This window comes from Triturus cristatus, chromosome 5_1 (assembly GCF_964204655.1).
Source record: "Triturus cristatus chromosome 5_1, aTriCri1.1, whole genome shotgun sequence".
Taxonomy (NCBI): Eukaryota; Metazoa; Chordata; class Amphibia; order Caudata; family Salamandridae; genus Triturus; species Triturus cristatus.
Genome location: NC_140587.1, coordinates 580,400,587 through 580,425,258, shown reverse-complemented (window position 1 = coordinate 580,425,258; position 24,672 = coordinate 580,400,587). Strand labels below are relative to the sequence as shown.

The following is a 24,672-nucleotide window of genomic DNA, read 5'->3' as shown; positions in this document are numbered from 1 at the left end:
TGTAGCCTTCATGTGTGGTCTCGTCAGTCGTTCTCCTCAGTACCAGAGATATGGATCTCGGGGCTCCGGGACAGGTCAGAGTCAGCTATTGGGCACTGCATCGCGCCCGAGGCCCCCGGTGTCAGATGTCCACCAGGCGGGCACTGCAGCAGCCGCCGCCCAGCTCAGGCGACTGGTCGGAATGGGGAAGCGGCGAGGGGGGCCAGGGAACTGGCGTCGTACCCCCTGAATGACTGCCACCCGACACGGTGACCGAACTCCACCCCCCAGCCGGACGGGCCCAGGACAGTGCAAACGATTGAAGTCAGGGAGGACAGTTCGTGGGACCCCCGGCCACTCGAAAGACGGATCTCCACTTGTACACGGAGGAGTAGGAGAGGAGCAAGGAGCGTACCCAGTCCAGCGGGCGATCCTCCCCGGCAGAAGAACCAGGATTCCACCAGCAGGGGGGCTACCGCTGGCAGGCGGCCCCCTCAGCACTCTGGGCCCCTTCGTCCACGAGACCAGCACCCGGCGACGCAGGTAGCGATGAAGAGAAGAGGTGCCCAGGCAGCCCCAGTGTGTGGGCCCTCATCCACCAGGGAAGAGGTGGCAAACAGAGAACTAGGGGAGGGGGACGGGGAGCACCCAGACGCCCTGCCACCCGATATGATGGCCGCACCCCCAGTAGAAGAGAAGCGCCCTCACTCACACAGCGGCGTAGCACCAGCAGAGGGCCGACTCCAGGCTCCCCGGCCGCAGAAGATGTGGCGCCAAACCAAGAAGAAAGGCCCCGCTGCACCAGCCGGCGCCAACGCGAGTCTCGTCTCTCAGGGCAACAACGGAGGATCCAAGATGGCAGGCCGTTCCCCCTGCAGCTCCGGGGATGTACCCGGGGACCCAGCCACACCGGATGATGCAGCCAGCAGCCCGCAGCGCACCTGCAGCTCAGCCGCGGCCGCCGGACAGGCCCAACGCCCCAGCCACCGGGCACGGAGCACCACCAGCCACACAGAAGAAGGCAGGCTTGGCCCCAGCGCAGCCCGTCCCACCGCTGCCCGAGCGTGACAGCCGAGGTTCACTCACCGCTCTGGCATATTCCGGTCCGGAGCTCTTCAGGGCCGACCGGGTATTGCAGGCCCCGTCCTCTGACCCACAATCGCGATGCCTCCTCTCACACAGGCAGCAGCCGGCCCCCTCCGCAGCACAGGGGGCTGGAGATCTACAGCCGCCTACGCCGTCACACAGGGCCTCGACGGGAGGGGCAGTGGCACTCAAGCTCCGCCGCGCTGGCGTCACCACCAGGAGTCGGCCGCCATTACCGGAGAGAGCAGCGTGGCAGCCGGAACCTCAACCCGGCCAGGGAGGCCCAGACGCGGCCCAAAATGCAGCCGGGAGCGGGAAGGAGCCGCCGCAGCAGGTGAGGAAGATGGATGGCAGCAGGTAAGTATGGATGGCAGGCGGATGACGGAGGGGGTCTCGAGCACTCTGAGAGTGCGACCGCCATCTTGACGCCTCACGCCGGAAGTCCCCAACTGGACACATTTTACAACAGAAATCTCAAATAAGAGCCAAACAAAATCATTGTGCACTATAGAAGTACTCTATTGCAACTCATATTTTACATGAAGGACAAGTCACTCTAAAAGGAAACAAGCATTGGCATAGCCAATAGTTCTCGTCTTTGGGACCTTATAAGTGTTTAGCCATGCAACCCCTGATGTTGTTGCACCAAGGATATTGTGCTGGATAACTAAACACTTATAAGGTCCCAAAGGCGAGACCTATTGGCTATGCCAATGCTTGTTAACCTAGAGTTCAACTTTGTTTAAAATCCCACTGCACATTTCCTCATTTCATATCTGTATGTGAATGTGTTCAATGTAGCTGATTTATGGTACATAGTTGCCCTTCCAACGCTATTGTTTTTTCTTGTAGTGAGCAAACTAATTACTACTTTGTTACATGAACATCATGTTGCCAACTTTTTCACCTTGTAGTATGTTTTTTCTTCAGATGAATTGTCCAGTGCAGTGAAACTAGGTGACAGATGCAAAATAATTGGAATCCCTACATGCCTTCAAAACTACTCTCATGTTTCATTCAGCATTGAAGCAAATAGTATTCATCATTGTACCCCACCAGGTGAGACAAAAATGAATGCCACTGATGAGATTACAGCCAATAATAGTCTTTGTTTTAAGATATTTTTATTCAGTACTATTAAATTAACAGTAATGTAATTAGGCTGAACTGACTTGGAAAAGGCCGCTAACAATAAATAGCATCTCATTATTTTCTAGGGGATCCTCTTCAGAGTGATAAGCACTGAATTGTTCTGACCATACCCGAGATCCCAGAGTACTTTACAAAAAGTGTTTATAAAAATGCAGCTGTAAATATATATATATATATATATATATATATATATATATATATATATATATATATATGGTATATTTTATACAGCGTTATGTCTGCTGATACCAACAGGGTCGTATCTTTACTTTCGCAAGGAAATTTGATGCCATCAAAGCTTCTAGAGTACCAGCAGCGCAGCCCCCCTCTGTTACGAATCCGAATGCTAAACAAACACCTCAATTAGCATCCTCAGTTTCGGACCTCAGCTCATTACCTGACAGTGATTCTGATACAGAGCTCAATAGGAATGCGACGCAATTGGGGTTTACCCGGTTCTCTCTGGCACAAGAGGTGGACTGTTTGCGGCAAGATCGACGCGAAACCCTAAGACCGAGGAGGCTAAATCCCAGCAATGCAAAAGACACAATCAAAAGCGCAGATTACGCCGACAAGCAGGCCTCAAACGCCAAGCCAAAAAGGAAAAATAACAAAAGATGGAACAAGTAACCAATGTGCTGCATGAGGACATTGAGTCTGTTGGATCCTCATCAGTTTTAAACCTTACCAGTATCCAGTTAAGTCCAGCAGAGACTAAAATTTTACATCTTGGTCTCACGTTCAGTCCTGCTAGCAATTTCAACTACTCTAAAACACGGATTGATTTGTATAAATTTATCCGTAAATTGAAGCTGCAGAAATATTTCTTGCTCAATCAAAATGCTCTGAGACCTATTCCCACACCCGTTGTGGGCATGCAACAAGGATTGAGTGTCAATGATCTTGACTCATTGCAAGACCTTCAGCAACTACACGATGAAGTCTCCAGCTCTGGCAGCACAGAAGAACATCTAGTTTTAAATACGCCCGGCTATACCAAATTCAAACCCAAATCTACTTTAACTCCCTTAATGCTGCATGACAATATTGACATTTTTCACGAACTGTCTATCTCAGGGATTAAAAAACTGTATTCATCTACCCTGCGTGAGAAATTCAAACACACAGCACAGAACAGCTGCTACACTCAACTTGTCAGTAAATTGCAGGCCAACGATAACATCATTGTCCGCCAATCAGACAAGGGCGGCAACGTAGTGCTATGGCCCAGGGATCTTTACCTGGAGGAAGCCTACAACCAGCTCAACGATTTCCAATGCTACAGGCGTTGTGATGCAGCTACAGTGAAAATAGCACAAACTGAATTTTATTCCCATCTTGTTGCCTGGAGGAGTACAGGATTACTGAGTCAAGATGAACTAAAATTCCTCAAGAATGACTTTCCAGTAATTCCTGTCATTTATTTTATTCCTAAAATTCACAAGAACATTGACAAGCCGCCAGGTAGGCCTATTATATCGGCACGAAGTGGGTTATTTGAAAATACTTCTGTGTATATTGATGCCTTTTTACAGGAGCATGTTAAGGCTTTGCCATCTTATGTGCAAGACACAGGTGATATCCTAAGGAAAATAGCAGGGTTAACTTGGGACCCTTCATTTTGGCTGATAACGCTGGATGTAACATCTCTCTATACCAGCATTCACCATCCTGATGGTTTGAAAGCAGTCAAACACTATCTGGGCACCAGACCAATTCATATGTTTAACCATTACAAAATGCTGTTAGCTATGATTTCCTTTTGCCTGCATAACAACTTCTTCATGTTTGGCAATCAATATTTCCAACAACTCAGAGGTGTTGCCATGGGGGCCTGTTTTTCTCCCAGCTATGCCTGTCTCCATATGGGCTGCTGGGAGGAACATGTCTTCTATGGTCACCACCATGACATATTTGCCAATCATGTGATTCATTGGTATCGTTATATAGACGATATTTTTATGATATGGCAAGGTACAAAACAACAGGCCCTCGACTTCATTGAGGTGATTAATTTCAACACATTAAATCTCAGTTTCACCTCTGATATAAGTCAGGATAAAGTGTTCTTTTTGGATGTAGAAATCTTTGTCGATTATGGCAAACTCATGACACGCCTTTTTAGGAAACCTACCGCAGGCAACACCGTGCTGCATGCCACAAGCCATCACCCAGTGCACCTCATTCGTAGCATTCCCTATGGGGAGATGCTGCGTATCAGGCGCATCTGCAGCACGGAGTTGGATTGTCTCAAAGCACAGGAAATGAGCAAAATGAGATTTTTAGCCAGGGGTTACTCTACCTCCATAATTGATAGTGCAATTCACAAGGCTAATTGTTTGTCTAGAAGTGAGGTCCTGTTGAACAAAACATCACCAGCTACATCGGTCCAAACCAAAGAGCCAGTCAGATTGATTTTGACGTATAATCGTCAACACCAAGCACTCCGCAAAATTTTAAAGAAAAATTGGAGCTTGGTTTGTAATGACCCTGTCATTGGGGATCTAGTGGCAGTGAGTCCGGAAATCACATTCAGGAAAGCTCGTTCGATGAGCGATGCTTTGGTCAAATCCAGTCCTGAGATAGGCTCTAATAAAACATGGTTACAGTCAAGTAAGGGTTTTAAGAGATGTTCTAGCTGCAAAGCGTGTAGACATGGTGTTAGCAGAACGCAGTTTTTAATTCCATTCTGTGACATCCCTCGCCCCATCACTAAACTATTTACTTGCAAGACCGATTTTGCTGTCTATGTGCTGGAGTGTCCATGTGGCCTGCAATATGTTGGCAGTACCAAATTGCAGGCCCACAAACGGATACTCTAGCACATACGGGCAATTAATGGGAGTGATGCTTCCTATCCGGTCGCACGCCATTTTAAAGAACTACATGACAGCAAAAGTGAACTTTTAAAGTTCTTTGTCATTGATTCAGTACTCCCTTTGAGACGTGGAGGCAATAGAGAAGCACTGTTGCGTGCACTCGAAACCAGATACATCTTAGAATTAGATACTAAGACGCCCCAGGGCCTTAATTCTAGCAAAGATTTTTACACTTGCCTTTAAATTGGGTTCATTATTTGACTTCCAGTATGTTTACCTGACTTGTGTGTTGGTCACACCTCTTGTACCATCTATTGGTTTTAACATTTTTATGACACTTTCTAAACATGTTTTGCACTATGCACATTACATTGCTCTTTGCACTAAGACATAGTTAGGTTGATGTCTAAGTTTGGACTGATAATCTAGATATAGCTTGGCGACATTTATAGGCACCTCTTGCAACCCCCTCCGTTTTTTTGGGATAGGCTTCCACAATGTATTTATACTGTATATAGTTGAAGCCGTAAAGTGTTCTTTAGCCCATAAAAAAATGTGTGTTGTGCGGCGTTGTAGGTCCAACTTAATATTGGCGAACTCTACCCACTTGGGTTAGATTTTCATTTGCAACATTTGCACAAATTTTGCCTGTTTTGCACACATAGGAGATTAATTAATTTTTTAGAAAAATTTGAATGTATTTTTTTAAGAAAATCTTTTCCGTTTAGTTTTACTTCTAGTTACAATGAATATACATTTTAACGTATGAAATCTGTTTTATTAGGATTTTAACTAACCAATGTGTGTGTCATTACAATGTTGCCCTTTATCGCTGTTGACCATCACTATGTATCTTTTCTATGTCTAATGTCTAATGTGCAAAGTTTGAATTAGCCAATGGTGTCATTCTTTTAATTAGCACTAAGCACTTTAAAAAGCGGGATCGCAACTCCCATGGCGTCATGTGATAAAGGCCTCTGGTAGGCTGAAACGCGTCATGCAGGCATTGCTGTGAACGAAATAAAATAATTACTCACTTGCAACTTGGGTCCGTTCTCGTCTGTACCTGCTCTCCCTCGAGATCGTGAGTGTTCAGGAGTTCTTCAGGCGAAATCCCCGTCATAAATATATATATATATATATATATATATAACCATGGTTTAATCAAAAATTATGCATACCAATTAGTCTATTATGGCAATAGGTTAGCCCACAGGGGCTGGCCTGAGTAAGATTGTTGATACACTTGACCATTGTTTACATCCGGATATATTAGCAAATTTTATTTAAGAATTTGAAGTGTCTGTTTAAATTCTAAAATCGTTATTTAATTTATTTAGAAATCTGTTTATTGAATTTTAAAGTTTGCAGCAAGAAGATTATACAATGCAGTGCAGAATGGCAAAGAGCATAATTACAGCTGATACACAGTAAGGACTCGGAGCATGCCACATATAAGCATAACACTTTACGCCAATTGAGGAGCATTCAGTATGGACTAAAGTTGTGACCCGTGAGTCTGTAATGACCACTACCATCACGCGTGTTGTTGCAGTCACCGTGTCAGTTGAGGGCAGCAAGTCACCGCCTTATTCACTATAGACGCGTGCTGCCCAGTGTACCCCCAGATCAATAATCAAACAGCCTTGCGCACCCATACTGCAACTGGGGAACTGGCCTGCTTGCCACAGAACAACGAAAACAACATCTAACAGCAGCTCTCCTGTCTCAATTCTAGGCGTCCTTCTCCCTCAAACCCCCCCTCCCGTCGAGTCCCCCCCCCCGGCTCCCACCACAGGAACGTCATGTGTAGGAACATCCGGGCTGCGACGCGCAGGAATGCCAGAATCCAAGCAAATCAGCCCCAGCGCTGCGGCACCCCGTCAGATCGGACCACCTCCCCGCAGCTAACCCGGGTCCTGCAGCTCACCCTCGACCCCAGCCAGAGTCACCCCATCAGATTGTAGCAGGACCTGCAGCATCTCTCCCCATTGGGATGCGATCGGTGTCATCCGGAGACCCAGCGTCTCCTCTCTCCGAAGCGCCACCTCCTCCGCCTTGGCCCAGACTAGAAAAGAGCCGCGCCACGCCCGCACGTGTGGCGCAGCGTCTGCTTTCCAGCGTTTAGTGATGAGTCGCTTTGCCACTATGATCCCCAGGTCTATAAAACGAGATGCTACCTTGACCGGGGGCGACCTATGAAAGAGGTGCAACAGGTAAGTAGGCCACTCAGGAGGGATCTCCCGTCCCGTACACCGACGGAGCATCCCGTGTATCGCCTGCCAGTATGTACTCAGTTCCGGGCAGCCCCACAGCATGTGAAGCAGATCAGCATCAGCTTCCGCACAACGGGGGCAGCTGGCATCCACACGGTGGAAATACCTATTAATGGCGGCAGGCGTTAGGTAGGCCCTATGCAAGACGAAGAACTGTATTTGACGAAATCTCATATTTCGAGGTACCCTCCTCGGCCCCTGCAACACCCTGTCCCATTCTTTGTCTGTCATGGGGCGGGCGAGGTCTCCCTCCCATTTCTCGCGTAGTGCACCCAGACTCGGCACAGCATGCGCGCGCAGTGCCGCAGCAAACCACCTGATCAGGTGTCCCCCGCGGCCCAAGACATGGAGGTACTGCATCACCAAGTGTTGTTCCGGCTCCTCCCGTAGGTCTCCCCAGTGCCCCGTGAGCGTCTCTACCAGGGCCCGATGGCGGAGGAACTGGCCCTGTGCTAGTCCCGTCTCCTCCACAAGGGTCGCGAATGACAACAATTCTCCCTCACGGTAGAGATCCTCCAACGTGTGGATATCCACCGCATGCCAGTCCCTCAGCTCCGCGGCCCCAAGTGTGTCCCGGCCGCAAGGGGAACCCTCCAGGGGCATAGCCGGGGCATAAGGGATCCTGGTACTGGTGAGCCGGAGGCTTCTGCGGTAGCATTTGCACGCCACCGCCAGCAGCGCCGGTGCTGGCCGTGAAGCACCCGTCGTCGGGTGAAAGTAAAATCGTTATTTAATGACCGTATTTAATTTAAATTGGTTCCGAGACACGTAATAATCTGGATGGTATACTCATTGTTGTAATATTATTATGATATATATATATATATATATATATTCACTTAAAAAACCATAGGTTTCACACATGTTATAGTTAGGTGGATATTTCACTCGTAAAAAACCAATGAAATTCCCCCGTTATAGTTAGTTCAGATAACTATAACTCGCGCGCCCGCAATCCACTGCTCATGACGTCACATATTACATCACTCATGACATGGTCAGTGGCATCACTCATGACATCACTGCTGACATCATCCTTGTGATAGAGTGGCGGTCGCGCGAGTTATAGTTATCTGAACTAACTATAACGGGGGAATTTCATTGCTTTTTTACAAGTGAAATATCCACCTAACTATAACATGTGTGAAACCTATGGTTTTTTAAGTGAATTTGCAAGGTTTTTTTAAATGCTAATTCCTAACTGTAACGTGTGTGAAACCTATGGTTTTTTCAGTGAATTTGTACGGTTTATTAAATGCTAATTTATTTATGTATTATTATTTTTTTTATATATTTATTTTACAATAAACTACGTATTACAATTTTTTTTTTTTTTTTTTTGGTTTTCACCGTCCCAATTTTTTTTTTTTTTTTTTGGTTTTTCACAATAAATACATTTTCTGCCTTCGGGGCCTTCAGGGACCCCCTGACAAAGGCTAGGGGGTCAGGAACTCTCTACCCTGCCCCCTTTTCACGTTCGCCACCTTCCTTTTTCACTCTCGCACTGAAAACAAACAAAATGGCGGCCGACACTTCCTGATTTCGACCGATTCGAACGTTGACTAACATGTAACCACCAATCAGAATTACGCTCGCGCACGTTAGGGTGCACCCTTCGCGCGTATAGATATTGATATGCTTTTAAATGCTATTTTCTCAGGAAATACTGAACAGATTTACACCAGACCTGCAAAAGGCACTTCCTTGACCTTATGGCTACCTCTCTGCCAAATTTCAAGTAATTCTGTTCAGCCGTTCGGGCTATAGCTGCGTCTAAATGTCCTATGGAAAAATGCATGGGGAAAATGCGTTTTGGGACCCCCCTTTTTTCTCGGCCCCCGCTTGACGAATCACCCCGAGACTTTCAGGGTAGGAGCTGAACGGAGCGTCCCATTGGTTTTGAAAATGTTGCGAGGATTCGTCAACCGGCGCCAAAGTTATTCAAAATAGAATTTTGAGATTTCCTATGGAAACACGGTCCTAACTATAACTATCTACTGGCGAACGTATATATATATATATATATATATATATATATATATATCCAGAGCACTCCTTCGCCTTGGAAAGCGCCTGTAAGTCCACAGAAAGGAGCACGGACCACAATTCAATGCTTATCGTAGTTGTTTATTTCACCTGAGGTAAGCCAGCCATGAGGCGTTTCGACTCCGTGGAGCCTTGATCACATGACACGCCATGAAGTCACCTGTTAGTTTAAATAAATTTTTTTCATTTGCTCTCGCTTTTTTTGCTTGATTACAACTTCCGGTCAGTGTTAAAGTGACAGTGCTTTTAGTGCATATTTTACAAATTTCGTGCGGGCTTGGTTGGAACACATCTCGGTAAAATACCGCGGTCTCAGGTGAAAGTCATGCATACACAGCCGTGTATGTGTGCAAACAGCAATTAATAACATCTGTTGTCAAGCTACTTATTAGTAAATGTATTGAATACATATATAAATAAATAAATAGATAAATATGTATAAATAACATTTTTCACACATATAAATATTTTAAAACCGAATATATAGGTTTTGTTAAAATATGAGAGATAATTAAAAGGTAAAAAATGGATAAAACTTTGTACATGTTGTTCACAAATTTATTTGAAAATCCAAATATTGCTGGGTACACAATTTTGATTTAAATACCATGTCTGTGTCTCATTATCTCCGCATGTTTGATTTTCATAATAATGAGTGATGCTTGTGTGTTTTGACTTTGAGACCTGTTGTTTAGCCCCTAGTGTATGATATAAGTGAAAAAAAGAAGAAGTGTAAAAAATATATGTGCAGAAATAGGTGTAAATCATCTTAATTATTGTAAAAAGGCCTTTCCACAAAAATTATTGATTTAAAATACACCTAAAAATAACCGTAAAAATATGTATATGTTAAAACCAAGATATAAGTGTTTAATATCCTGCAAGAAAGGGGACTTCTTGAGATAGTGAGGCCGCTCAATGTTACCTTGTCTCAATTGAGTACGTCATATATATATATATATAGGGTTTATCGAGGATCAGGGAGGGGTTTAGGAAAGGATGTCACCCACAAGACCCTTGACCTTGCCAGGTAGGTCGCTCCCCCCCACTGCAGCTCCACCTGCGCTCTCTGAGTGTCTCTGTGCCCTTTTGCTCCTCTGTGCCCCGGCGGCCCACTTGCCTCTTATCCCCCATTCTTGTGTGCCCTTTTGCTCCTCTGTGCCCTGTTGCCCACTTGCCTTTTGTCCCCCGTTCTTGTGTGCCCTTTTGCTCCTCTGTGCCCCGCTGCCCATTTGGCCTTTGTCCCCCGTTCTTGTGTGCCCTTCTGCTCCTCTGTGCCCCGTTGCCCACTTGCCTTTTGTCCCCCGTTCTTGTGTGCCCTTTTACTCCCCTGTACCCCGCTGCCCATTTTGCCTTCTGTGCCCCCTGTTATGCCTGTGTGCGCCGCTCCCACCGCTGCATCCCCTGCGGCCCGCCCCTCCCGCGCCCATTCGCTGCCCCCTGCCACCCGCCTCCCAGCCGCTCCTTCCTCCCACCTCGCCTTAAAATGGCGGCCGCGCCGCTGGCGCACCAAAGGCACACCTAAGGCAAGCCCGTCCGCGCCTGGGCCGCGCCCAGCACCAGAACCCCTGGCCCCCGCACCAGCCATGAAGACCGCCTCCGATAAAACGCCAGCACCCTCATCAGCACGCACGCACTGCCCTCCACCGACTACAACCTCCTTGGAGACCTGAACTTCCATCTGGAGAACAACAAAGACAGCAACTCCTCCACCCTGATAGACAACCTCGCCAACCTCGGACCGGAATAGCTCGTCACGACGCCGACCCACATCGCCGGACACACGCTCGACGCCATCTTCTCCTCAAGCCCACACGTTTCCTTCAGCCACGTCTCCAAACCCACCTGGACCGACCACCACTGCATCCACTTCACCTTCCGGAAACCCGTCGCATAACACCGCACCCTACAGATCCCCCGTCGCTGCTGGGGCAAAATCACCGAAGTACAACTACAGACAAACCTCGCACTCAACCGACCGACCAACCCCTCCAACCCTGACGATGGTGCGCGCACCCTCAGACGATGGATGGACGACTGCGCCAACACCTTAGCCCCGCTGAAAAAACAAACCCTCAAAGACACCAGCAAGAGAGCCAACTGGTTCACCCCGGAACTCCTAGCGTCAAAGCACACCTGCCGGAAGTTGGAGAACATATGGCACAGCGAGAAGTCACCGGGCAGCCGCGCAGCCCAGAAAGACGCCATCCGCATCCACCACCACCTCATAAGGACTGCCAAGAGGACCTCCTTCAAAGACCGCCTCGACAACAACGCACACAACAGCAAGGAGCTCTTCAATGTTGTGAAGGAACTCTCCAACCCAAGCTCCAGCGCCAACGACACCCCTCCGTCGCAAGCCCTGTGCGACTCCCTCGCCACCTTCTTCCACCGCAAGATCGCCGACATCCACGATAGCTTCAACCCCCGGATGCCCCTAACAGGCCCCAACACGCCGGAACCAAGACACCCCACTGACCCCGACCCCCTGACAACCTGGGCCAACGTGAGCATCGAAGACAATCAAGACCATGGGCACAATCCACTCCGGCTCGCCGTCTGACCCTTTTCCACACCACATCTTCAACAAAGCCGGCAGCTCCATCGCACCCCACCTGCGCAACATCATCAACCTCTACTTCGAGACCGCGACCTTCCCTGGAAGCTGGAAACACGCCGAGATCAACGCCCTACTGAAGAAACCCAAGGCGGACCCGAGCGAACTCAAAAACTTCCGGCCCATCTCCCTGCTTCCGTTCCCAGCTAAGGTCATCGAGAAGATAGTCAACATCCAGCTCACCAGCTACCTCGAAGACAACAGCATCCTGGACCCCTCCCAGTCAGGATTCCTCAACAACCACAGCACCGAGACCGCCCTCATCGCCGCCACAGACGACATCAGGATCCTACTGGACAACGGCGAGACGGCGGCCCTCATCCTTCTGGATCTCTCCGCCGCCTTCGACATTGTCTGCCACCGTACACTACGCACACAACTCCACGACGCAGGGATCCGAGACAAGGCCCTGGACTGGATCTCCTCCTTCCTCTCCGGAAGAACCCAGAGAGTCCGCCTCCCCCCGTTCCGATCCGAAGCCTCCGAGATCATCTGCGGCGTCCCGCAGGGATCCTCCCTCAGCCCGACGCTGTTCAATGTCTACATGGCGCCTCTCGCACGCATCACCCGACATCACGACCTCAACATAATCTCCTACGCCGACGACACGCAACTGATCCTCTCCCTCACCAAGGACTCCCTCACCGCCAAATCCAACCTCCACCATGGAATGAAGGCCGTCGCCGACTGGATGGAGGATAGCCGCCTTAAGTTGAACACAGACAAAGCGGAGATCCTCATCCTCGGGCCCAACCCCTCAGCATGGGATGACTCCTGGTGGCCCGCGTCGCTGGGGACTCCCCCCGCACCCACCCACCAACCACACACGCAACCTGGGAGTCATCCTCGACTCGAAACTTACCATGACCAAACAAGTCAGCGCTGTCTCTTCCACCTGCTTCAACACCCTCCGTATGCTCCGTAATATCTACAGATGAATCCCGACAGACACAAGAAAAACAGTGACACATGCCCTAGTCAGCACCAGACTCGACTACGGAAATGCCCTCTACGCCGGAGCCCCGACCAAGCTCATCAACAGACTGCAAAGAATCCAGAATGCCTCTGCACACCTGATCCTCGACGTCCCGCGCCGCGACCACATCACCCCCCACCTGAGGAACCTGCACTGGCTCCCTGTCGACAAAAGAATCTCCTTCAAACTCCTGATCCATGCACACAGGGCACTCCACAAGACCGGCCCAGCCTATCTCAACAGTCGACTCTCCTTCTACGTACCCAGCAGGAAACTCCGCTCCGCAGACCTCTCCCTGGCTACCGTCCCACGCATCCGTAGAACTACAGCCGGAGGGCAAATCCTTCTCCCACCACGCCGCAAAGACCTGGGACAACCTCCCCCTCATCCTACGACAAACCGAAGACCTTCTAACCTTCAGGAGACAACTCAAGACCTGGCTGTTCGATCAGTAGCAACAGCACCCCCCCTCTCCCCATCCTCGGTGCCTTGAAACCCTTGCGGGTATGTAGTGCGCTTTACAAATTATTTGATTGATTGATTGAAGAGTAAGCCAATTGGATTACTCTGTTTGTGGAGCTATGTAACGTACACTTTTGTAGTAAGTTTACACTCAGTTTGTGAATACCAAAAGTAGTAAACTTACTACAAAATGTAAACTTACTCAAAAGTGCCACTTAACTTTGTCAGTCAGGCCCATCAGACCATCCTCATCAATGTTATGGCCACTAAGAAGACTGTCTTAATAGTCAGATGTCTTAAGAGGACAGCTGTGCAGGGGTTTAACGGCGAACATATGAGCTAGATCAAAACCAAATTAAGATCTCATTGGGGCATAACAAAAGAGGTAGGAAGGGAATAAATGTGTAAGTCCTTCAGGAAACGTGTCACAATGGGTGACTTGAACATGTAGTACCGATCCAGCAATCTCAAAAAAGCCAAAATGGCAGACAGTTAATCTTTAACAGTGCCCAGTGCAAAGGTATTGCCAGGCTAACAACAGCACCTCCGACAGCCAGGCAGAAAGTTGGTCAATTTGTTTTGTGGAGTAACAAGCCACAAGCTTGCCTAAATGGCAGGCGTATACAGTTTTTGTTGAGGGACACCTGGTTTCCATTCCATTCCATTCCATAGCTCTATTTCGGTCTCAAGGACCATAAAAGTACATAATATAACAAGCATTGGCATAACCAATAGGTCTCGCCTTTGGGACCTTATAGGTGTTTAGCCATGCAACAGTTAATGTTGTTGCAGTAAGGATATTGTGCTGCATAACTAAATACTTATAAGGTCCCAAAAGCGAGACCTATTGGCTATGCCAATGCTTGTTTAACATTGGCACAGGGGTGCACATTCTATGTGGCCATATAATTGTAATACTTTTGATGGTAGCCATGAAATTCAAAAAACAAACTTTAGCTTCTGGAAGTCACTGTAGTGAGGCAAACTTTTTAGGTTCTGTACTATTTGCATGTTTTGAAAGCCCAGGATGTCTAAACTCACCACATTATGATTGTAACCATCAGTTCGACATTTACTAGAATATAACTAATGACGTATCCATAAGATTACACAGCTTTTAGTTATAAAATACCATTCTTTGATTGACATGAGTTAAGTGTTTCTAAATCTTTAAACACACTTTCCACTAGTAATTGTTGATTTCAAGCCAACCAAAAATACTCTAGAATGTCACATTTATGTGCTGTGTTTGTGTTTGGGTACAGATCTTAAAAGCCTTGCACATGCAATAATGGGGGCACCCACTGTGGGCAATAGTAAATGGAAATATGCATTCTTTTAGGAATGTATCTAGCAGATGTAGCTCTGCCAAGAATGGGATTCATATGTTATTAGGACCGCCATCCGTATTATAGGCCATTAGAGAAGGCTAATATTGGTAACACTGTTCATTCAGACAAACAATAATAAAAGTTATGAGCTCGCTTATTGGGTGAAAATAAAATGTTGTATTTAATGTACATAAAAGAAAAACCAGTATAAGTGTAGAGAATGAAACTTCAGTTTAGCAAGACAGAGGTCACAGTCCAGATAAGAGCTCTGACTGAGCTCCCGTACTGCATAAATGGAAGGAGCAACATAGACAAGCTAGTTTCACTAATTGGAGCATCAGCCCAACTTGCAAGGTGTTCCCCAGAAAACGTGTGTGAGATTTAATTTCTCACCAACCAACAAGACTGCTAAAAAAATTAATGATTTAAGATCCAAACCAGGTTTAAGTGGTTCGATAATGTCTTCATTGTGAAAATAAGACAAAATGAAGAAAATGCATAAGGGAAAAATGAAAATGGAAATCGTAAATAAGGTTTGAATTAAAAATATAAAAAATGTTGAATGCCAACAATCCGAATGGTCAGGTAAAAAAGTAGCCATTAGAAGGCAGCAGTGCTCCAAGTGGATTCACTGGTGAGCATCAGCACTCACAGAGGCTGGTGGGGTAGGGTAAAGTCAGCAGTTGGATTGATGCGCAATGTTCCTCTCTGGATAATGTTGGAGGATTTTTCCAGTGTGTTTTTCTAAAAGACTGTCGCAATCCGAAATCTTTCCCAGAGGGAGGCTGGCCAAACCAATGAAAGTTTGTAAGAGAGAGGGATAAAGTTCAGGAATTTTTGTTTTATTCCAAAATTCAATGTCTCAAGAGCACAGAAATAAAGTCAAAGTCTATGGTCTTTCAGGGGTCCGAACTCCTGGTTGGAAAAGGTTCCGTCTTCACCAGGTCTTCCCCTGGACTTGAGGTTGCATATTCGGTACGTCACCTCCCCAACGTTGATGGAAATGGCGTGGGTGGATGGGGATAAAACAACAAAAGAAATAGACCGAAGTGAGTCGCATGGAAAAGCTGGCGTTTCTCTCTCAGGTAAGGGGAGTGAGGGGAGAAGTCACCTTCGACCGGCACTGAGTGAGCCCCAACGTGACCTCCCTCTATACAACGTCCTTCCCCCTCCTGTGTCCCGTAAGCCCCTGTAGCGTCGCCCATACCTTAGTAAGCCATCCTCCTCCAGGGGGGTGGCTGGGCGAAACATAGTCCCGTTGGCCTCTCCGCTTGTCGTCTCTGCACGCCACAGCAGTACTTGCTTCGGTCTCTTCTTCAGCTCCGCTTCTTCTTGCTGCTATTCCGCCTCCGCTGTTCCTCTCTGTCCACGCCACGACCTCTCCTGCTCCGGGGAAACCCGCTTCCGTCTCCTGAAAGAAGGACGGCCCTCTTGTTTGTGCCTGCTGCTCCTCCGATAGGCCGCTTGGGTATGACGTTGTGGGCCACGCCCCCGGGGATTCCGCCTGAGAGATTCACTTAAAGGGCTCTTGTCCTTCCTGCACAGAGGGTGAAACGACTGGGTCAGAATCGAAGGGCAACAAAGTACGCAGTCCGTTATTGGACTCGGGACAAAGACATTTTAAGGTGGATCGATGCAGACTCATCGTGGTGAACCCAATCCACATGGAAGGCGTTCCAAAAGCTCCCCACAATTAACACACATCCGCAGCCTTCATATGAGATCGCTGGTCAACTGAGAAATCTCAAACTGGTCAGCAGCTCCCTCTGTTAAATCCATGCTCTCTTTCAGGTGCGGGGGGATCATTGGACATGTTTAGGACACAATACAGAACATTTTCTCTTCACTCCTTATGTGTTACCAATTTAAGTCATCTTTAGGCTTATATTTTTCCAATCCCCTTGACCTCCTGTTTTCGACAGCAATTAGTGATAAGACGTTCCCTCATAATCATGACGATGGGCACCATGAGCGTTCGGTAAGGTCCACGGCCATCTGCACATTCAGAACTACCAATCCAGCACCAGTGGCAATGAACTTCACAAGGAAATGCATATGGTGGACATACACAAACTTCATAAGGAAATGCATGTGATGGACAAACACAAACTTCACAAGAAAATGTATATAGTGTACAAACAGATGGTACTTTACTATACTGGTAGGTGGGTCACTTAGATGCCTAAACCTACCCGCTGCCTCCTCCCCAAGTTCATGCATGTGTCTGAGTGCGATTACTTTGCTCCACAGCACAGGCACCACCACAGTGAGTGGGTTGAGCTGCCTCTGCCTAGTAGAAATGTTATTTATAGAGACGAAATTTAGTAAAATTAGGCATTTTTCATTTTAAGATACCAAAAATGGTTCAATTCACAAAAGGACCAACTCACATAACGTTGTGCACATCACATCGCTGCCAAGTGGCACAATGACAAGTGTGACACCCTCAGCTAGTGCTGATTTTTAAGCCAATTATATTTTGCAAGCTGGGAATTTATAGCCCATAGGTATAATGTAAAAAATCCAACTCCATGTTCCATAATGCACAGTGCTATTGGCCAAAAATCCAGGACACTCCAACGGTGTGACACAAACGCAGGACCACTCGGCACCCACAGCACCTAAGTATAACCTAAGGGCAGAAAATGAAATATTTTGAAATTCTAAATTCTAAATCACGATTCAAACAATCCAGAATGGTGAACTTTTACATTCACAAAGTACCATTATGAATATGAAATTCTACAGTATGACTGTAAAGCCACAATCTCTAACTAACAGATAAGGGCTGGGTTTTGGGCATTTTAGAAGGCTACACTTCAAAAGTTGGTAAGAAAACTCTCATACATGTGAGTTTGTGGGTAGTCACACACATCTTACTGATTGTTTCCCACCTTAGAAATTTCCTGTCAAAAGAAAATATTTCCCGTGGGCATATGCAATGAGTTTCTGTCCAGCAAACAAATCTGTTCCCTGTGACAAACCAAAAAAAATACATGTGCAAAGGTGCATTTGCGTTAGATTTTCAAATGCTAATTCTTACACCTAGTGGCAATTTTCCAGGATTAAAATTATGCTCCGCAATACTACAGAAAGCCTGTGGCAGTCATAAATTTCAGGACAAGCTTTGGGGTGCTTTTATGAAGCCATAAAAAATTAGAAAGTTAGAAATTTGCTTGAAAAGTGGAAGCAGTTTTCAAATGTTCCTATGCCTTTTTGTATTCGGACCCACAGTTGCACATTTACATTTTCAAAGAGCAATTTTTTCCCCGCCAAATTTATATTTGGGTGTGAAATATGCTTTTTAAATGGAGTTCCGTATTCTTAATTGTTATTACAGTCTATCATTCCAACGGCGAAGTTGCCCTCTGTATTTGTTTTAGTAGTATAAACTCCTGCAAAAACATACCATTTCAGATATTTTTTCGTTGTAAGTGTGAGCTACAGAATGTGTTTAGCATCTAAAGCTCAGAAAATACAGGTTTTTGCAGAGATTTTTTGCAAATTTATTACAAAGATGAACTGGAAGCTACAGTTTTGGGTATTCATTTATTTTCCTTCAGTAAAAAGTTACCTCCGGGTTTTTGCAAATTTTAAAAAGCTAGCTTTGCCAGTGTTATAAAACTGGCAACAATTAGGACACAATTTTTTAGATGGGAATAATAAAATGCCAATTTTCACATTTCTCTTACAATATGTAATCTTATTGCCACCAAATTATTTTACTTGGGGAGTTGAAAAATATTTGCATCTCAGTATGCAACGAGTCGTTCCCCTGACCCTGAACATAAACTGTACTATAAGGGTATTGTGCAATAGAAGCAGTTATTTATGGCTGCCAAAAATGAAAAGGAAGCAATCAATATGACAGAGAGCTCGCACTTTCATAAACCTATTAGCATTGATCTTGGCCTGTCCTAAATGTTTAGTTTAAGAATACAATTTCGGCACCAATGACACGCAAAGAGGTATTTGCAGCATAACAGAGAACAGCGTAATACAGCCAGTCCCCATAACTGAAAATAAGATGGAAACAAAAACAAGTGGTGCTTCTAAACATTAGGCATGCTTGCGTTCTTGAGGAGTGCGGGCCAATAGCGCTCTCTCCTGGCCTGCAAAAAGGTAAAGCGATCGAATGGAAAGGGAATGCAAGTTAGTTCTTTAGTAAGGATGTGTGAAGTAAAAAAGAAACGAAAAGCATTACCCGTGACGGAGAAAAGACAGATGGCGGCTGCGCGCATTCACGCGCACATGCACGCAAGCTTGAGGCCAGCGACTGGCAGCACTTTGAAAATCCCCTTACTAAAAGTCGAGCAACAGTGCATGCGCTTTTCAAGGCTAGACCTAAAAACACAAGAAAAAGTATATACAATTAAGTCATGGATAATACGCAACCATACAATTGCTTCATGTACCAATATAAAGAACTATACATTTTAAAGCCTGTTAACCATGTCCTAGTCCTTGTCCAGTATTAAAGTGCAGTGCAGACATCTATTACAAAGGCGGATTCTAAAATCCATTACCAAGAAAAACCATTAAAATTGAGACAATAGATGAGGGGCGTGGCTAGCGACCAGCAAAGATGGCCGCAGCCTAAGGGAGCTCCGGTGACCGCCAAGTATTCCCCGATAATCCTGGCACTTATCCGGCATTGGCGTCATTAAGGAACGACGACGGGAGCACAGTAATACCTTAAGAGGCCGCGACTGAAGTTTTGAAGGAAAAATCGCAACCGGAGCCGCCTGAGAGACCTGGGGGAGGATTCGAGGCCTGGACCTGGAGTCTGAGCCGGGGCCTCGAGTACCCGCCGTGAGGGAGGCGTGATCCCTTAAGCGTGCAAGGACCCTGGCCGCAGCGGGGACACGCGACGCATGAACAAAGTCAACTGCGATCATAGCGGCCCGAGACACCACCAGCGCTGGGGTGAGGCTGAAAGACTGGAGCGGACGCCGCGGGGCGGTGCAGCAGCGTGGGGGACTGATTGCCTGGAAGCAGAGCGGCGGGCGTGAGAGCTGGGCGCTGGGGCCGCGTAGTGAGCAGAGCGCCGTAGTGGCCGGCTCGCTCGCACTGCCCTTGACAGCATGACATAGGTGGCCCGCAGGGACCAACATCGGGTGCAAGGTGGTCGAAGCGCCCCACAGCTGAATCGACGGGGCGGCCGTAAAAGGAACGGAAGGGTGAAGAGGCAGAGAGGGTGTCCCGGCAGCACCAGACCCACCCCCCCCCCAAACAAAAACAAAAAAGAAGGAAAAAACACAGCGTCAGGCACAGCTGAGAGAACCTGGGGGCCACGTACAAAGGCCAGCATGGTGACGTGGGACTAAACTGCAATTCCACTAATAGAAGACGAAAGTGGGTTCTGCTGGCGGAGGAATCGGCAGTGAGGCCACGGGGACGGGCCACTGCACAGCTAAATCACAAGACCAGTCCCACGTAGGGAGCACGGACACTTCTTCCAGCCAGTGCAGGTCAGATCCAAGCAGACAGGGGGTGAACTGCGACTGGGAGCCTTCCGGGTTCGGGCGCAGCGAGAAAACCGACAGGCCGCACGTGGGACGACACCCCCGTGGCAGGCAGCGGCGATTACCGACTGCGACAGAGCTTATCCTGGAAACATGGGAGGCAAGGGCCCGCGCACGAACACCCAGGGCAAACTGGAGAAGTACGCCTATGCGAAGGAAGCACCGCCTGCCGTGTCTAGCAAAGAGCCGCAGGAAAGCGCAACGAACCAGGGGGAGGCGAGCAAGGTGACGCTTGAAGACATTATGGCCGCGCTTTCTCAGGTCCAGTCCACAGTGGGCACCATCTCAACCGATGTGTCCTTTTTGAGAGCCGACTTTCAAAAGATGGCGGCGCGAGTTACGGAGGTGGAGCAAACGATGAAATCCCTGGTTGGGGATACCGCAGCGTTGCTTCAGAGGGTGACACACCTTGAGGCTGAGAACAAAACTATGGCGGCGAATCTCGACGATCAGGAGGGGCGCTCCCGCCGCAATAACGTTCGAATTACGGGCCTTCCCGAGAGTGAAGGGGGTCCGGCCATGGATTTGTACGTGGAAGACCTGGTCAAGACGCGACTCCAGCCGAGAGGATTATCCAGCTTCTTCTCGGTCGAACGGGCGCATAGGGTGCCGGGTGGTCGCCCCAAACCGGGGGCACCCCCAAGGCCGGTGTTGGCCCGCATCTTTAACTTCCGTGACCGGGATGCCATTTTGAAAACTGCGAGAGTGGCCCCGCCAATCCGGGTGCACAACTCGCTCATCTCCTTCTTCGCGGACTTCACAGATGCAGTCACTAAGCGCCGCAGAAGCTTCCTTGAGATAAAAAAGGATCTCCGAAGTAAGGGCCTTGCATACTCAATGCTGTTCCCAGCGAAATTACGAGTCGTAGCTGATGGAAAAACGTGGTTCTTTGATCGCCCGGAGGACGCCCGAGAGTGGCTTGTGGGATGGCGACAGATGGAGGGACGTCAGCGACCAGGCAAACATCAGCAGCGGCGACGAGTGGAGGAGAGCCCCGGGGATCGTGAACGGACACGAGAAGGAGGCGCGGCACGGGAGGAAGAGACGGAGCACCGAGAAGAGTCACCAGGGTTCTAACATAACGGCGCACGTTGAGACAGAATATGGTGGTAGTGTAAGGCTGCCCGAGTTGCTGGTCGGTGGGGGTCGCAAGCGATCATCCGCATGTGGTAAGCGGGCGGACGAGGACCAGCCGGTGCAGGGTACACACGGCAGCCTCAGAACGGTAGCGAAGAACACTGGCCCTGAGGAAGGGGATAGACTGTGGTGAACACCGGACTTCCCACCCCGACACGCAAGTACTGTTACTGGGAACGGGTATAGAGCGCTCTGCAAAGTTGGGGTGGCGTGTAGTTGTAAGTCCGTCTAGCAGGGAGGCAGGGTGGGGGGTGGAGGGTTGGGTGTTAGGGTTGTGGTTTGGTTTTATGTTTTCACGTTATGTAAGCAGACACTTGGTAATGATATGTCCTCACATGAGACTGGCAGAGACTCCTGGCATACATATCCGGCCCCCTGACTGTAAGTTGTGATGGTAATGGCAATTTCGCACTCGCAGTTAACGGCGCAAGGGCAATGGGCGGACAACAAGGTTAGTTCCTTAACGCTAATGACGTGGAATGTACGGGGCCTGGGGGATAAAATCAAGAGGGGTCTTGTGCTGCAATGTATTAAGCGAAGCTCCCCGGCTGTTGTACTGTTGCAGGAAACGCATCTAACGGGGATTGCTTGTAAGGCATTAGATAGATGGGGGTTTAGGATGGTGGTACACTCAGAGTTCACATCGGGATCCAGAGGGGTGGGTATCCTGGTACGTAAACAATCACCGCTTATAATACACAAGACAAAGACGGATACGAGTGGCCGCTTTGCGGCGCTGGTGGGACAATGGGAGGGACACACTATCAACATTGTGTCGGTGTACATCCCCCCGGCGCTACAGACAGTTACGCTTCCGGCCCTGAGTGACTTCCTCCTTGATCTCCCGGAGGGGGAGCTGCTGATGGGAGGGGACTTTAGCGATGTGGTGAACGGGGATACGTATCGGCACCCTGTGAGGGAGTGGGCGGTGGGTGTTACGCGGCTCGGGGGGTTACTGGAGGCAATGGGGCTGGTGGACGCCTGGCGTCATCGGCACCCCGCGGAGCGGCAGTTCACTTTCCACTCTGCGGTGCATAATAGTATGTCAAGAATAGACCACTTTGTGTCCTCCTCGGAGAGCCTCAGACACATAGACTTAGTGGACATTAAGCCCAGAGGAATATCAGATCACTCACCAGTGGTCTTAACGTACACGTATCGTCAGGGGGGACGGCAGCGGATATTTCCCATATCTCCGGGCGACTTGAAAGTTCCCAGGATTATGAAATCCATAAGCAAATCCACACAACAGTACTTCAGAGAGAATGCAGGGTCGGTCGCCTCCCCGTCCACCCTCTGGGAGGCCTATAAAACAGTGCTGCGGGGGCAAGCAATCTCCGCTATATCAGGTTATAAACGAGAACAGCGGCGAGAACTCGATGCTTTGGAATCAGAGCTCCAAGAGGCAGACACACAACATTCGTGGGACCCAACTCCCGAGACGGCCCGCGCCTTGCGCCACCAACAACGCTTGCATAGGGAGCATCTGAAGGGGGTGACTACGCTTAGACTGTCAGCAACACGACATAAAATATACGAGGCCGGTGATAAGGCGGGGAAGCTGTTAGCATGGCTCGATAAAAAGGAGAGAGATAGGAAATGGATAGCACAGATTAGAATGACGGATACTGTACTAAACGCTGACCCCAGAGCCATAGTCCAAAGGCTGGCGCAGCACTTTCAGCAGGTATACATGTCACAGTCAGCAATGACAATGGAAGAGGCACTGACCTATATCAAGGATATTGCGATGCCCAAGCTCGCCCCAGAGACAGCCCTCGCATTGGAGGCAGACCTGACGACTGAGGAGCTCCAGATGGCAATTGGCTCCTTACAGACGGGAAAGGCGCTAGGACCGAATGGAATTCCCATGGAGCTTTACAAAAAACTGGCGGGGGCAATGGCCCCACACCTACTAAACATGTACTGTGATAGTTTGGCGAAGGGAGAACTCCCGCGGGATCAGCGTGTGGCCACAATAGTGGCGATCCCGAAGCCAGGGAAACCCCCAGAAGAATGTACATCTTATCGCCCCATTTCCCTCATTAATGCGGAGGTAAAAATATTAGCGAAGGTCCTCGCGCTGCGGCTTACTCCGCATCTCAAGGGCATGGTCCACCCAGATCAATCAGGGTTTATGCCTAATAGGAACACGGCGTTGAATCTGAGGCGACTACATGGAGTGATGGCCCGTGTGTCTTATCTTCAGGAGCCAGCAGTAATCCTTTCATTGGACGCCCGTATGGCGTTCGATATGGTGGAGTGGCCCTTCCTATTTGCGGTGCTATCACACTTGGGGTTTGGCCCGCGATTTTGTGTGTGGGTGCGCCTACTCTACACAAAGCCGCTGGCTCACGTAGCGGCTAATGGCCACATATCCAAGGACTTCCCACTGTCCCAAGGCACGCGCCAGGGTTGTCCGCTGTCACCGTTATTGTTTGCGCTAGTGCTGGAGCCACTGGCGGCATGGATCAGGTGGGAGCCGCAGATACGCGGACTGCGTTGGACAGCGGACTGGGAGGACCGCATATCACTCTATGCGGATGATGTTCTGCTATACCTGGCCTCGCCCAGACGTTCCATCCGGGTACTTCTCAACTTACTTGAACAATTTGGACGCGCATCAGGCTACACTATAAATTGGTCCAAATCAATACTTTTTGTACTACGGGATCCGCCGCCGCAGCTCCCATAGGACTGCCCGCTGCAGGTCTCGGTGGCGGGATTTCGATATTTGGGAATCTACATCACAGTGGATCCCGACGAGTTCCTTAAGCAAAATCTTATGCCTCCCCTGGAGCGTCTCAAAAGAGACGCCGCCCATTGGGGGACTCTCCCCCTAATGCTGCTGGGGAAGGCAGCGCTTTTTAAGATGATGGCACTGCCCCGATTTCTATACGCCCATTTGAAAATGTGCCGTACCCAGTGCCGTCCGCCTACTTTAAACGCGTTGCGGCTCTGGTCACGGGGCTGCTGTGGGGGAACAAACCGGCACGCATCGCACAGCGCAAGCTCAACAACGAGTGGTTTGATGGGGGCATTGCGCTACCAGATATCCAGCTATATTACTGGGCGGCGCATTTGAAAGTCATTAATCAATGGGTGCGTGCTACATAGGCGAATCCCGCCTATAAGGCAGATAGATGGGGGCTCGGGGCTCAAGACATGATGTCCGCACTTTATAACAGAAAGCGTACACCACTGCTACTCGGACCCACTCGGCAGACGGTAGACATCTGGCATGAAGCGCACAGAAAGCTGGGATG

General features: G+C 48.6%; 1 protein-coding gene across 2 annotated transcripts in view; it reads left to right on the top strand.

Moving 5' to 3' along the window:
- The window catches only part of MCMDC2 (minichromosome maintenance domain containing 2), a 1,176,074-nt gene that overhangs the window by 389,547 nt on the left and 761,855 nt on the right, over positions 1 to 24,672 (top strand). For both annotated transcript variants that reach the window (XM_085604114.1, XM_085604113.1), the window contains exon 7: positions 1,996 to 2,124. In XM_085604114.1, coding sequence (XP_085460240.1) covers positions 1,996 to 2,124 — 129 coding nt within the window. The remainder of the gene's footprint in view (positions 1 to 1,995; positions 2,125 to 24,672) is intronic.